At 35.3% G+C, this 14,248-nt stretch overlaps 1 protein-coding gene across 1 annotated transcript; it reads left to right on the plus strand.

The window, feature by feature from the left end:
* The first annotated feature begins 656 nt into the window (after window positions 1-656).
* LOC144997307 (homogentisate phytyltransferase 1, chloroplastic-like) lies at window positions 657-13,728 on the plus strand. The gene is made up of 11 exons (XM_078957174.1): window positions 657-782; window positions 935-1,248; window positions 11,125-11,208; window positions 11,316-11,474; window positions 11,569-11,658; window positions 11,743-11,844; window positions 12,133-12,228; window positions 12,326-12,397; window positions 12,498-12,593; window positions 13,158-13,262; window positions 13,367-13,728. Exons 1-11 carry the CDS (start codon window positions 698-700, stop codon window positions 13,409-13,411), a joined length of 1,248 nt encoding a protein of 415 aa, XP_078813300.1. The 5' UTR covers window positions 657-697; the 3' UTR covers window positions 13,412-13,728.
* The last annotated feature ends 520 nt before the right edge of the window (window positions 13,729-14,248 follow it).

Consider the following 14,248-nt stretch of genomic DNA (forward strand, 5'->3'; position numbering starts at 1 on the left):
AATTTACATTAATTATCGTTCTACATATACTATTAATAATATCATATAGTTTATATGAAAAAAAATATAATGCATATTGTGTACTTCTGTATCAATTTGTCAATATTCGAACGTTAAGCCATGAAATTACAGTCATTGCACACATATTTTATGTATTTTATGTATACTATGTAATCGTTTTTTTATGATTATCAGAAATTAATTTGTGACTTTTGAAATGGTGAATAATTAATGTTGCATAGTAATATACAATTTAATATGTATTGGAATTTGTTTACGATATAAAATATTTTATTCTTCTAAATTAATTAATTTAATTCAATTTATATAGGAATAAGTATATTTAAAGAATTTTGTAAAAGCTTCTTCTTCAAACATTTAATCCTTATGCCTTTTTAAATAGCTAGTTTATAAGATATTTTCTAACTTAACAAATACAACAATATAAAAAAATATATCGAAAAAAAAAACTAGCTTTTAAGGTGGCATAACAAAAAAATACAAATAAAAAAATAAATCAAAGAACAAGATATGTAACTAATTAATCAATAAATAATATAAATAAATATGAGAAATGGAATATTAAAAAAATGCAAGGTGATGAGGAATATCTACCAACTCCTTCGATCCCATATATTTAACAGCACTGGTTATACACTTCTTGTCTTCTCATGAGTTTAATTTATTTGGAACAAAAATGAAATTAATGCCATTTGGATCGGCTCTAAATCCTTCTTCTTCTTCTTTACGACCTCCAATGGTGTCCACTGCACTTTCGCCATGTAAGAAATTCTCTTTCTTTTTAAACATAACTTCATACATAATCTTGTCATCATCACTCATTTAAAATGCACTGCATTTCATACATGTTGATTAATAAATCACTAAAGATACCGCAGTTAAAGGCATCATTGATTTCTGCATCTTTTATTAGGTCATGCAACAGTTGAAGCTTCAAGGATCGATCAAGTGTGGAAAACCATTAGATTAAATCATTCTATTGTCAGTTTTGGAAGACTGAATCATCTACCAAGTAAACTGAACTATCCTGAAAGTGTCATGAAGTATTTTACAGACTTTCATGGGCATCAAAGAAGAAGAAAAAAATTTCTGGCAAATGCTACCATTGAATTTTCTCACGACTCACATGTTTCTGATGTCATCCGTTCACAATTTGAAGGCAATTCACTTGGAGCTACGTGGGATGTTATTTACAGATACTCAAAAGTTTACACGCTTCTAGGAAACGTATGATTTCTAATCTTACTAACACTCCCCATGGTGATCAGTTTCATTACAGCATAATTAGCGACAATATTAAAAGTCACCGCAGATAATGATCGCAAAGAGGTTTCATCTCAAAACATACAATTTCAATATTTTTCAATATGATATTTGTCATTACACTCTTGATGACAAAAATAAATAAATAAATAAATAGTCTGCCAAAGGTTTCCTTGCATATATCACTCTTGTTAAAATATACTTAGTTATATGTGATAAGAAGTGTCACACATGCTCCATTTTTGTGTTCTTTATTTGCCACCGTATATAATGTAGCTAATGTTATTGGTTAAATCTATTTGTATCTTCAAAAAAGCTTTAATTAATGTGCATTTTGATTTTATTCAATTTAATATATAACATGTAGTGTCTAATCATGCCAACATGATATTAAGCTACATATTTTCGGAATAACAATCCATATCAACATCATTGACTCTGAATGCCACTGTGATATTAAACGATAGCTTGAGAACTTTTTGATTAAAAAATTGTCTAGACCTTGCTGTCATATCTTCCATCTTCCATTCTAGAGGTGACACCCCACTCTCCCTAGATTTATACAACTATGGGTTGAATTATGTTTAGTATTTTAATATTAAACTATTAGGATCTTTAGGCAATTTAAGTAATGTAGTTTCACATTTTTGTAAGAACTAGATTGTATCTTTTCCTTTTTATGTGCTTACAAGAAGTAATAGTTTCCTTTCATAGTAGCTCCGGCCTTTATCCTTATGTTATCTTTCTTCTTTTCCTCTATTCTTCCTCAACATCAAAACCAATTTTTTGTGCACTATATTTCAGCCTCAAAAGAAAATACAATTTAATCTTATAATTCCAACAGATTGTATCATAGTGCAGTTATAGTTATTGTATGTGTTGGAAAATTTAGTATAAATATTTATATTTTTACTAACTTTTGACATGTATAAATACATACATATGTTGTATATATAACTAACTCTAAATGGGTTTGTGTTCTCTTTCACGAAGACTTCGAAACGATATATTATATCTCCAAAATAGAGTATATGTGAATGAGATATCAATACTTAAATAAGGGTATTTGAGAATAAATTTAGCAAGAAAAGGTGAATGTGGGAATGAGTTCCACATTGGTAGAAAGACCAAACTCAACAAGGTTTATAAGCTTGAATGCATAAATGCGGGAATGAGTCCAACTCGAGCCTCAGCCACCATGTTTTGCTACTAATCTTTTCGTTACAGGAAACTTTCAAGAGGAAAAACGAAGTCCTTATACTAACCGTATGTCCAAATATATGTCAAAATGCCTACATTTGAAGGTGAATGTACTCAAAGAAACGGGAAGGATGGTAGTGTTGCGTTACAGTATTTGATGCGCACGAAGTTAAACTATTTGGTATAGGCTATAAAGATTCAAGTGAATTTGCAAGCACAAAGAGTGTGAGATGCAATTCAAAATGGAAGGTGGAGGAATGGAAAGATCGGATCGCTTCTTGTGGCCATTTACTAAGAGATCCCGTGGGACATAGTTCTTATGTCAACCAAGAAGGACAGCGCACGAAGTTGAACTATTTGGTATGGGCTATAAAGATTCAAGTGAATTTACAAGCAAAAAGAGTGCGGGATGCAATTCAAAATGAGAGGTGGAGGAATGGAAATATCGGATCGCTTCTTGTGGCCATTTACTAAGAGATCCCGCGTGACATAGTTCTTATGTCAACCAAGAAGGACACGACTAAAGATGTGTGAGAAATGCTTAAGATAATGCACATAGGATTTGATCGAGTAAAGGAGGCTAAATTGCAAGCCTTGAGAAGTGAATTTTATATCATCTGACCGAAGGACGGAGAGATAGTAGATGAGTTTTCGATAAGATTGAATTCTACTGTGACCGGTATTCAATATCTAGGTGAAGAAATGGAGAAGATTATGGTAGTGAAGAAGTTTATCTTCAAGTTGTCTTGATAAGATTTATGAAAATCATGACATCTATCAATCAATAGAAGGAAATCGATTATTTGATCCGGAAAATTGAAAATTACAGGTTCGTTGCTAGGTTGTTTTGATGAAAAACAATGATGGAATTGGTATAAACATAAGGAGGAAGAGAATGCGGCTCCTAAAACCTTTAGAATAATCAAAATAGACAGTACCAGAGTCAACCAAGGCCACCCTAATAGCCTATGAGAGTATTTGAAACATTCGAACAGCCTATGAGTCTACCTGGAACATTAGGACAACCAATAGATTACCCGAAACATCCTAACAATCGGAGTCAACTTAGAAAATCGAAACAACCTCGAAAATAATCATGTCCAATATGACTATTCCCAAAATGCCCCTTTTAGCTTTGATTTCTTCATTCTCAACCCACACAGAAATCCCTTCAAGTGATGTTACGCCTAAGGGGTTCTCATCCCTATTTGATATCTATGTTGAGAATGTGATCCTTGAATCAAGAGAATTATTGATGATTTCAACTAATCAACCCTTGAATTTTAAAGAGACGATAACCTCTAAACATTAGAGGGAGGTCGTTCTATTAGAGTTGGGTGAAATTGATATAAACAAGAGTTATCGAATTACCAATTTTCCACCTAGACACAAAACAATATGCTTGATATGGGTCTTTAAGTGAAGAAAGACCACTCGGGAAAAGTGATAAAACACATAGTTCGACTAATTGAAAAATGTTTTGTACAAAAGCAAGGAGTCGAATTTGATGAAGCTTTTACACTTGTATCATGACTTGACACTATGAGGCTCATTTTTGCCTCAATGGATCAATGTTGGTGAGTTGTCCACCATCCTAATCTCAAGTCGGATTTTCTTAATAGAGATCTATAGGAGGAGGCTTATGTAACTCAACTGAAAGGATATGTTGATAATGTACAAAATCACATGGTGTTCAAACTCTTCAAAGTTCTTTATGTTCTCCAATAGGCTCTCCAAGCATGGAACATTCGCTTTAATAAAATCTTAAAAGGGAACGGTTTTTTGAAATGATCACAAGACCTGACGGCTTACAAAAAGAACCTCTAATAGAAAAGTTCTTATTTTTGGTGTCTATGTTGATGACTTAATCATTACTGAATCAAACACTAAATACATTAATGAATTCAAGGAACAAATGAATATATATATATATATATATATATATATATATATATATATATATATATATATATATATATATATATATATATATATATATATATAATGAGTAACTTAGGTTTATTATTGTAACAACCCAAAAATAGTAATAAATTTTTTTTTAAAAGCTTATCAAATCATTCATTAATTGTTTAGACTTAACACCTAACTATAATATCCAAAACATCAGAGTAAAATATATCAAATGCGAAAATCATGAGGGGATGATTTTGTACCATCACATCAGGCCCTTCCCTTTTGAACTGGAAGTACCTGAAACCATAAACATAAACTATAAGTATAAAGCTTAGTGAGTTCCCATGAAGTACCACATACTACACATAAAAGAAAATTAATGTTATATGGCCTCACACAATCTCTGCCTTGGAGTCTCAAAAGTCAACTATTGGTCAAGCCCCCATCAAAAAGTTACATTCTTCTTTGTCAAACGGTTCATAGGCATTGCAATCTTAGAGAAATCCTGGATAAAACTCCGATGATACCCCTGCGAGACCTAAGAAACTCTGAATCTCAGATGCAGTCCTCGGAACCACCCATCGCCTCATGGCCTCGATATTGGCCAGATCGACCAATATACTCTTCTGGTTGATGATGTGCCCCAAAAATTGCACATCGCACAACCAAAAATCACACTTGGAGAACTTACCATAAAGCCTCTCACTCCTGAGCATCTCAAATACCTCTCTCAGATGTTCCTCATGTTGCTCCTTGTTCTTGGAGTAGACCATAACATAATTAATGAATACAATCATAGATCGATCCAGCATCGGCCTACAGACCTGGTGCATGAGATCCATGAATGTTGTTGATGCATTAGTAAGCCCGAAGGGCATCACTACAAACTCTTAATGACCATAACGAGTCTCGAAGGCTATCTTTTGCACATTATCCTCCCTGACCCTCATCTAATGGTACCCTAGCCGCAAATCAATCATGGAGAACCAAGATGCACCCTAAAGTGGGTCAAAAAATTTCAATCCTTGGGAGTGGGTCACGGATCTTCACCATTAGCTTATTCAACTACTAGTAATCAATGCACATTTTGTGTGAACCATCCTTCTTTTTCACAAATAGAATCAGTGCTCCCCCACGGAGAACTGATCGGACGGATAAAACCTTTGTCTAACAGTTCCTGAAGCTATGTAAACAAATCATGCATCTTAGGTGGTGCCAAACGATATGGTGTCTTGGCTATCAGAGTCACACCAGGTACCGAATCAATCCGAAACCCAACTTGCCTCTTGGGAGTCACTCTTGGTAAATCCTCAGGAAACACATCGGGGAATAGCCACCCTACTCAGTTCTATCGTGTCCTCAACTCGAGTGTCTGCAACATAAGCTATGAACCTAGAACAACCATGTTGCGAATATCTCCTGGCTCTCTCAGTTGAATATGGAGTTAGCACATGTGAAGCTCTCTCGCCAAGAATAACCAGTTCTCCCCTACTTTAGGTTCGAACTCTCACCATCTGCTGCTCATAATCAATCATGGACCCACTGGGGCCGAACCAATTCATCCGGATGATAACCTTTAATCTTCCCAAGGGAATCGGCGCCAAATCAATAGAAAGTCTCTCACTAAACAGATTCAAGACACACCCACGGAAGAACCTCGAAGCACTCACAGTATGGTCATCCGCAATCTCAACCTCTAGTAGGTAATCCATGGTCCTGGGAGCATTGCAAAACTTCTTGCTAAGTGCAAGAAATACAAAGGATCGGGTAGCCGTAGAATAAAATAGAACATTATCCATCAAACCGTTAACTATAAAGGTACCTATACAAGATCCAAATAATCATAAGCATAAACAACGAAAGCAATAAGAGATAGAGATAAGACACATACCGGTAACCACATCTAGCGCTGAACAGGCCTCATTAATGGTCAGCTGAAATGCCATGCTTTCTACCACAGATGTTACCAGTACTCCTCTGGAAAATATCGGGCAACCAACCTTTTTATCGCCGGTCTGATTGCAATGGAAGAAAATCAGAGCCCTCCTAGGGCAATCCCTACTCACATGGCCCGACTAGCCATAAATAAAACATCCTGAACCCATGGATTAGTAAGCCCTACTGTTCGTCTTGTCACACTTTCCGTAACGGCCACGATGCTGCTGGCCTTTGGTGTGAGTATCAGAGGTCTTGGGCCTCTTAGCTTGCCCACTGATGTATGTACCTATTATGGTTGTCGCTTCAACCAGAGCTCCAACTCAATCTCCAACTTGCAGGCCTTCTCGATCATATCATTTAGGGTCATGCACTTCGAAAAGCTCACGAACGCCCTGATATCCACCCTCAGCATGTTATGGTATGCCATCTTCCTCATCTCCTCATCTACGGCGTATTATGGTACTAAAAAATCCATCTGCCTAAATTTAATAGTAATCTCCACCACGGTCTCAGTAGTTTGGTGAAGGTCCTAGAACTCCCTCACCAGTTGCTACACCTCGATAGCTAGTGCAAACTCCCTCTAGAATCATTGGAAAAAATATCCTTCCAGATTATCACTGCCACTGTTGCTGATCCTACAGCTCAGGAAACCTCCTCCCACTAGTCTCCCGCTCTGTCCCTTAGTGGACAGGATGTAAATCCCACATTTGCACCTCTCGGGGAAAAGGCTCATTCGCTGACCATTCTTCATGTCAACGATCCAGCAATGACTTGGGATGGAATACTTAACCCCAAAGAACTCAGAAGCTCCACAAGCCTTGAACTCCCAAAATGAGGGAGTTTGAGCTCCAACCTGACCCGCAGAAATCTCGGCTCGAAAAGACATAAGCCTCTCATCCATGAACTCCATAATCCTCTCCTTGATGGTACCGAACAACACAGGGGTAGCATCCAAGATACCGCGAGTAACCTCGGCCGAAATAAACTTGCATAACCTTTCATCAATTGGCTCAGCAACTAAGGCAACCCTGAACCAGAATTCGAACCTGAACCTCCTCGAGTAGTTATCACTATCATCCAAACTGAAACACAACATATAAACAATTAGCAAAGGACACGAGGGGATTCCTCTACATGGCCTCGTTAGAGTTTCTAGGTCCACACTCATCTCAGATACAGGTCATGTGTTTCTATCAGTGCAGGCCCAATACTACCTTTCACACATACCCGTACATTCCTCAAGGTCAGTCCTGATTTTGCCAAGTCACCACACTAAAACCATCAACTCATCATATGCCATACAACATATATATCCTAGACTCTCCTAGGAATTCTTAACTCCCACCACTCGCAATACCAAGAACCTCAATCAACATCGATGGTTGCCTTATGCATGCAAGTTATACACAAAATAGGATCACATAGACTGTCAAATGAGGATTCTACCCTAAGTCCACAACCAAACAAGGAATAGGAAATCAGGCCAAATTGATCTTTTAGAGCTATAGAATCCTAATCGTATACAAATTTGAAAGCATACAATTAGCAATTAACTGAGTTGATATCAATTCCAAGTAATACATAACATCTAGTTCCGCTAGGCTATAACGCATCACGCAAATCAAGCAATTTTGTCATATGATCCTTGAACATATCCTTAGCCCTAATCTAGCATGCGATTCTCATATCAAGCATACTTCTCATAATACATAGGTATGGGTAATTTGGGAACCACTTACTCGAGCTCGGCTGACCGCACGCATCATACCCCTTCTTAATAAAAATACTTTTTAAAAGTTTAACTTCATTATTATTTAGAAAAGCTATCATTTCCTCACTTTGAGTTCTAATACACCCGAAAGTGTGCCTGAATTCCTCAAACCAAGTCTATCATACCAAGTTGTAACGACCCAAAAAGAGTATTAAAAATTTTCTTTTAAAATCTTATCAAATTATTCACTAATTGTTTAGAATCAACACCCAATTATAATATCGAAAACATCAGAGTACAAATATATCAAATGTAGAAATCATGAAGGGAGGATGTTGTGCCATCACGTCGGGCCCTTACTTTTTAAACTTGAAGTACTCGAACCCGTAAACATAAACTGTAAGCATAAAGCTTAGTGAGTTCCCCCAAAGTACCACATACCACACATAAAAGAAAATAATTGCTATGAGCCAAATCGTAGTCATATAATCATTTCTTGTCATGGCTAAACCATGGTCTTTCTATTCAGTGTCGAGTGCTAAATCTCGGTCTTGCATACAAGTGCCAAGGGACAGATCATTGTCTTTCATATAACTACCAGGGGCCAAATCCTGGTCATTCATACAAATGTCAGGGGCCAGATCCTTTTCTTTCATGTAATCATTACAAGACAACTAGAAATCTACAAACAAGAAATGGGTTGGCATTGGTGCCTTCGAACCATATATCTAATGAGGAAACTCACCTCAACAATTGAAAAACCAAATAAATGGTCGGGTTGTTGGACTGGAAAAATCCCCACTCTGAGTAAGCAAATAAAGCCCCGATTAATAATTAGGACATAACCCATAGCTGCAACTCTAATTTATTTGTCCTATATTTAAGGTAAAAGGGCCAATTTATTCTTTTCATATAAACCCAAACAAAATCCTAGGCCCAAACCCAAAGATTATCCAAAGTCCAACTTAGGCCTAAATCCAAAATTGACCCACTACCTTGAAAGTCTATGGTCGAAGCCTAACAAGAAAGGCCCAACGATTCAAGGCCCAAAATGACCAAAAGTTGGAACCCAATCGTACACCCCGTGTACTCAACCGATACGGGAATAGATTGCGGCTAAGGTGTGGTAGACGCAGTGTACTGGGCATTATGCCCGACGTACGCACCCTATAACAAAACGCATAATAAGGTCTTAATGTCTAACATCCTTATGTAGCACGTATCACAATATTGTCCGCTTTGGCCTCCCAACACGAAAACTTCCTAGGGGGTCATCCATCCCTGGATTACTCTCGCCCAAGCATGCTTAACTATAAAGTTCTTATGGGATCTGTTGCCCTCACATATTTAAACGCATTGTGATAGAGATGGTATCCACGCTCTTTTAAGGAATGCTTAGTTCTCTATCCCAGCCGATGTGGGATCAGGTGCAGGTAATGTGCCCGTCTTCACCCCTTGTTACAGGTTTCAATGAACCCATTGAACACATTGACCCGTGCCCTGGATTTGATATCATCTGTAACATCCCCATCTGGCATGTATCAAAACATTATCCGCTTTGGACTTCCACCAAACTTCCCAAGGGGTCACCCATCCCTGGATTGCTCTCGCCCATGCACACTTTACTGCTGAGTTCGTATGAGATATGTTGTCCTCACGGCTTTAAAATGTGTTGTGATAGAGAATGTATTCACACCCTTTTACAGAATGCATAGTTTACCTTCCCAGCTGATATGGGATCAGGTGTAGATAACCTATTTATTAAACAAAGATTTTGATGCAATTGGTGTTGCTAAAATGCAACCTAACAACCTCATCAATCAAACCATAGTTAAATGTCAAGAAGGATGAAGTTGGTCAAAAAATTGATCCAACATATAAACGAATTGTGGGTTGTTTGAGGTACTTGACTCACACTAGATCGTACTTATCATCTGTGGTTGGAATTACAGTAATTTTATGAAGGAACCAACCACATTGCATGTCATAGTAAAGCGTACATCGTGGTGTGTAGAAGGAACCATTAACTATGTATTCAGTTATGGAAATGGTCGTGAAAAAACAAATATTTGGATGGGTTTAGCGATAGTGATCTTAGAGGTGATGTTTTTAGTAACAAAAATACAAGTGGGATGATTTTCTATCTTGGAAGGAATGCAGTCACCTAGCAATCTCAAAACCAAAAGCTTGTTGCCTTGCCTATATGCAAAGTTGAGTTCATGGCAGCCATGATGACGGCATGACAAGCCATTTTGCTTGGGAATCTCATGAATAAGCTTATGGAACGTCATAGCATGCCAATCACTTTGTATATCGATAACAAGTCGGTAATTTCCATGATGAAAAATAGTGTTTCATGGTCGAAGCAAACATATTGACATTTGTTTCCACTTCATATGGGAGTGCGTTGAACATGGACAAATTATACTCGACTATGTTAATTCAAAGGATCACTGAGCACACATCTTTATAAAAGCATTGACATACATGAAGCACGGTAAACTGCAAAACATGATCAACGTATATGAAACCAAGTTCAGCCCGTTTTAAAGGGGGGAATGTGATATTAAACCATACCATGAGTCCATGACATCTTTTTTATTAAAAGTTGTCTACAACATTGATCTCCATATCTTTCCTGTAGGGGTATGACACCCCACTCTCCATTAGATTTGTGAAAGTATAACATATTATGTTCAGTAGTTTATTGTTAAACTATTAGACACTTTGAGCTATTTAAATAATGTAATTTCACAACTTTGTAAAAAGTAGATTGTATATTTTCCTTTAATATTTTTTTGTACGCTTTTATCAGCTTTCAAGAAGTAATAGTGTCCTTTCATAGTATCTCCTTTACCCTTATCTTGTGTCTCATGTTTTCCTTTCATAGTATCTCCTTTACCCTTATCTTGTGTCTCATGTTTTCCTCTATTCTTCCACTATTGCAAAACCCATTTTTTGTGCACTATATTTAAGCCTCACAAGAAATTAAGCATACTGCTTGATCCTATAATCCCAATAGCTTAAATCATTATTTGGAATAGAGAATATGAAAACTAAACTATTTTATTGATCAGGCATTGTCTATCGTCTCAGTTTCTTTGCTTGCCATCCAGAAGCTTTCAGATTTTACTCCATTATTTTTCGTTGGACTAACCCAGGTTCGCTTCTTCCATCATTACACTAATTTTGTAAAACAAAAAAAATAGATCAATTCCTTTTAAACTTAAATTTAACTTAATATCGATTTATTTCAAATTGATTTCAGGCAGTCATCGGAGGCGCATTGGCCAACTCGTATGTTGCAGGCTTAAATCAACTCTCAGATATTGAAATTGACAAAATTAACAAGCCACATTTGCCATTGCCATCGGGGGAGCTTTCAGTTAACACTGCCATCCAACTCACCTCATTATACGCTATTTTGGTATATATACAATTAAACCAATTTTAATTAAAAGTGGGGTATAAGTATCAAAATCTTAGTTGTTAAACAACGGTGTTTGTACTATGCTTATTAGGGTTTTTTCCTTGGATGGTGTATTAAATCTTGGCCGTTAAAGTTGGGTCTCTTCTTATGGTATGCATTTGGAACTGCATATTCAGTTAATGTGAGTCTCTCTTTATCTATGCATTTCAAATACAATTGAACATCTAAATTTGTCAACCTTAACTTTTGTGTTGTATACTTGTAGCTACCATTACTACGATGGAAGAGGATTCCCGCACTTGCTACATTTTGTGTTTGGATAGTTCAAGGAGCAATCATTCCTATTGTATTCCACTTGCACGCACAGGTTCACTATTTATCTTAGATTTGACTGAAATTTTATTACTGTGACTTTATTGTACAATAGTTTTTTGTCATGCATAATAATGATTTGTTTTTTGCATAAATTGTTGTGTGTTCATATATATAAATAACATTATTACAAAATTAGCACACTCAATAATTCGTTATTGGATGTAGCACAATTATCCTACTCATGTGAATCGTGTAAATGTTTTTCTCTTGGCATATATAATTGTTTGTTTGTCTTTTGAAAATCTAACAGACATATATTTTAACGTGATGATTGTTACAGAAATACATACTTGGAAGGCCACTATTACTTTCGAAGCATGTCATTTTCGTATCTGGAATCATGAGCATCTATGCGGTCGTTGCTTCACTATTTAAGGTACAAAACCTTTCTGGCAATATAATGAAATACAAATAACAAGAACACATAATTTTGATTTTCATACAACATTTGTATATGAAATTGCCAAATGTAGGACATTCCAGATGTCAAAGGAGATAAGATAAATGGCGTTAACTCGTTGGCATCACAAATGGGTATAAAACCGGTATGCTCCAAACTATGTATATTAATGATCATAAGCTATTGGACTCGACATGTGTCTTCAATTTGTTGAAACTAAATAACAAGTGAAAATATTTTGGCAGGTGTTTTGGCTTTGTATAGGGCTCCTTGAAATGGCATATGGTGTGGCTATATTAATAGGGTTATCATCAACCCGTTTTTGGATCCGATTGATAATGGTAACATAATTTCTTTTATTATCTTTTTTAATTGTAGTTAGTGTTTACCTTAATTTGTATAATTATATATATTGTGCCTCTAAGCGGAACACGGGTGGGACGAGAACTTCAAAGAAAACCATACAAACAAGTTGAATTTGGTTCCGGTTTTATATCATACAAGTAAAAAAAGATTTTAAAAAAAATACTAATAAATAAACCTTCATATCAAAATAAATATATCTAAATCGCATCTTAGTGCACAGTATTGAAGATAAAATGTGAGCGAATTTTTTTTCTAATTTAGTATTTTTGTTCATCTATTTGATATTTGAGTTGTTATTTTTAAATGAAAACTAGAGAGAAAATGTTAATATCGAAAATAAGGATTATAAAAATATAATAACTATTATTAGTCAATACTAAATTTTAATTAAAACGAACTAATAGAATATCTTTTGTAGACCTACACTGTTACATCTAATGCGCCATGTATTAAAAGTTACATGTTTTGTAATATTCATCAAATTAAGTTGGTGCATATGGACCCATGAAAAACTTATATTATATAATTGTTGTTAATAGGTAATCAGTCATAGCATTATTGGTTTTATACTTTGGAGAAAAGCAAACTTGGTTGATCTCAAAAACAATGCAGCCATTGAATCATTGTACATGTTTATTTGGAAGGTAGTTACTTTTAACATTTTTGAAGTTAACTTAACTTCTTCATATAATATAAAAAATCCACTTCGTGACATTTAACACATCATTGGCATCATTCTTTTATGCAGTTACATGGTGTAGAGTACTTGCTTGTGCCCTTCCTAAGATTTTAAGCATGTAGAAGCGACAGGTGATGTGGATTTCTTTTATCATTTGATTTCAATATATATTTCGTACAAAAATGTACAAAAAAGTAGTTATTAGATAGTTGTACTTTAAATACTAAAACACATTGTGTAATTTAGTTTTTATTTTTGATATATGTATGAGGGTGTGCAATGCTTAAGATACTCAGATGTGGTTAGAGGGGGAAAGGGATAGTGGAGGGATTTTTTAATGGTACAAATATTGCTTTGGATTTTGGACGAAAAGATGTGACCTTACCTGGTAATTTTCGTCAACTAAATGAGATATTCGGTTTACAGTTAAAGAGTGGAAACCGTTACATGCAATATTTAGTGGTGATGGGTGTAAAATTTAGACTCTTCTAATACTTGTTCTGCTCAGTACCATGATGTGGTAGTAGAACTAGAACAATAATAAAAATACACACCAAAAAAAAAAACAAACAAACAAATGATACAAGTCTACAAATATTGGAACATTGTAAGTACGATTTTGGACGTTTTCTAAGACCGTTTTTGTACGAGTTTACGTGAATGACCGTTAGATAAGTGGGCCAAGCCCAATTCGATAATAGATTTCATATATTAGTCTTTTAGTATTAGTATATATGGATTAGAAGTGTGTTGAATGTTATGATAGAAGTATACAATCAACAAGATTAACAGAAATAAAACAAACAAAATTGAAATATATATATATATATATATATATATATATATATATATATATATATATATATATATATATATAAAGTCAAGATCAAATAAGAAGGATTTTTTTTGTAGGAAGGTAAGAAATTTTTTTTCTACATATTTTTTTCGCGA

The sequence above is a fragment of the Lactuca saligna genome, chromosome 5, assembly GCF_052625555.1.
Source record: "Lactuca saligna cultivar CGN05327 chromosome 5, ASM5262555v1, whole genome shotgun sequence".
In the NCBI taxonomy this organism is placed as follows: Eukaryota; Viridiplantae; Streptophyta; class Magnoliopsida; order Asterales; family Asteraceae; genus Lactuca; species Lactuca saligna.

Excerpts from the sequence above, each read along its gene's own strand:
- LOC144997307 (XM_078957174.1), top strand. The coding sequence starts at position 698 with ATGAAATTAATGCCATTTGGATCGGCTCTAAATCCTTCTTCTTCTTCT. Across the intron at positions 11,845-12,132 it reads TATTCCACTTGCACGCACAG|AAATACATACTTGGAAGGCC; the intron begins GTTCACTATTTA and ends TGATTGTTACAG. Across the intron at positions 12,594-13,157 it reads TTTGGATCCGATTGATAATG|GTAATCAGTCATAGCATTAT; the intron begins GTAACATAATTT and ends TGTTGTTAATAG.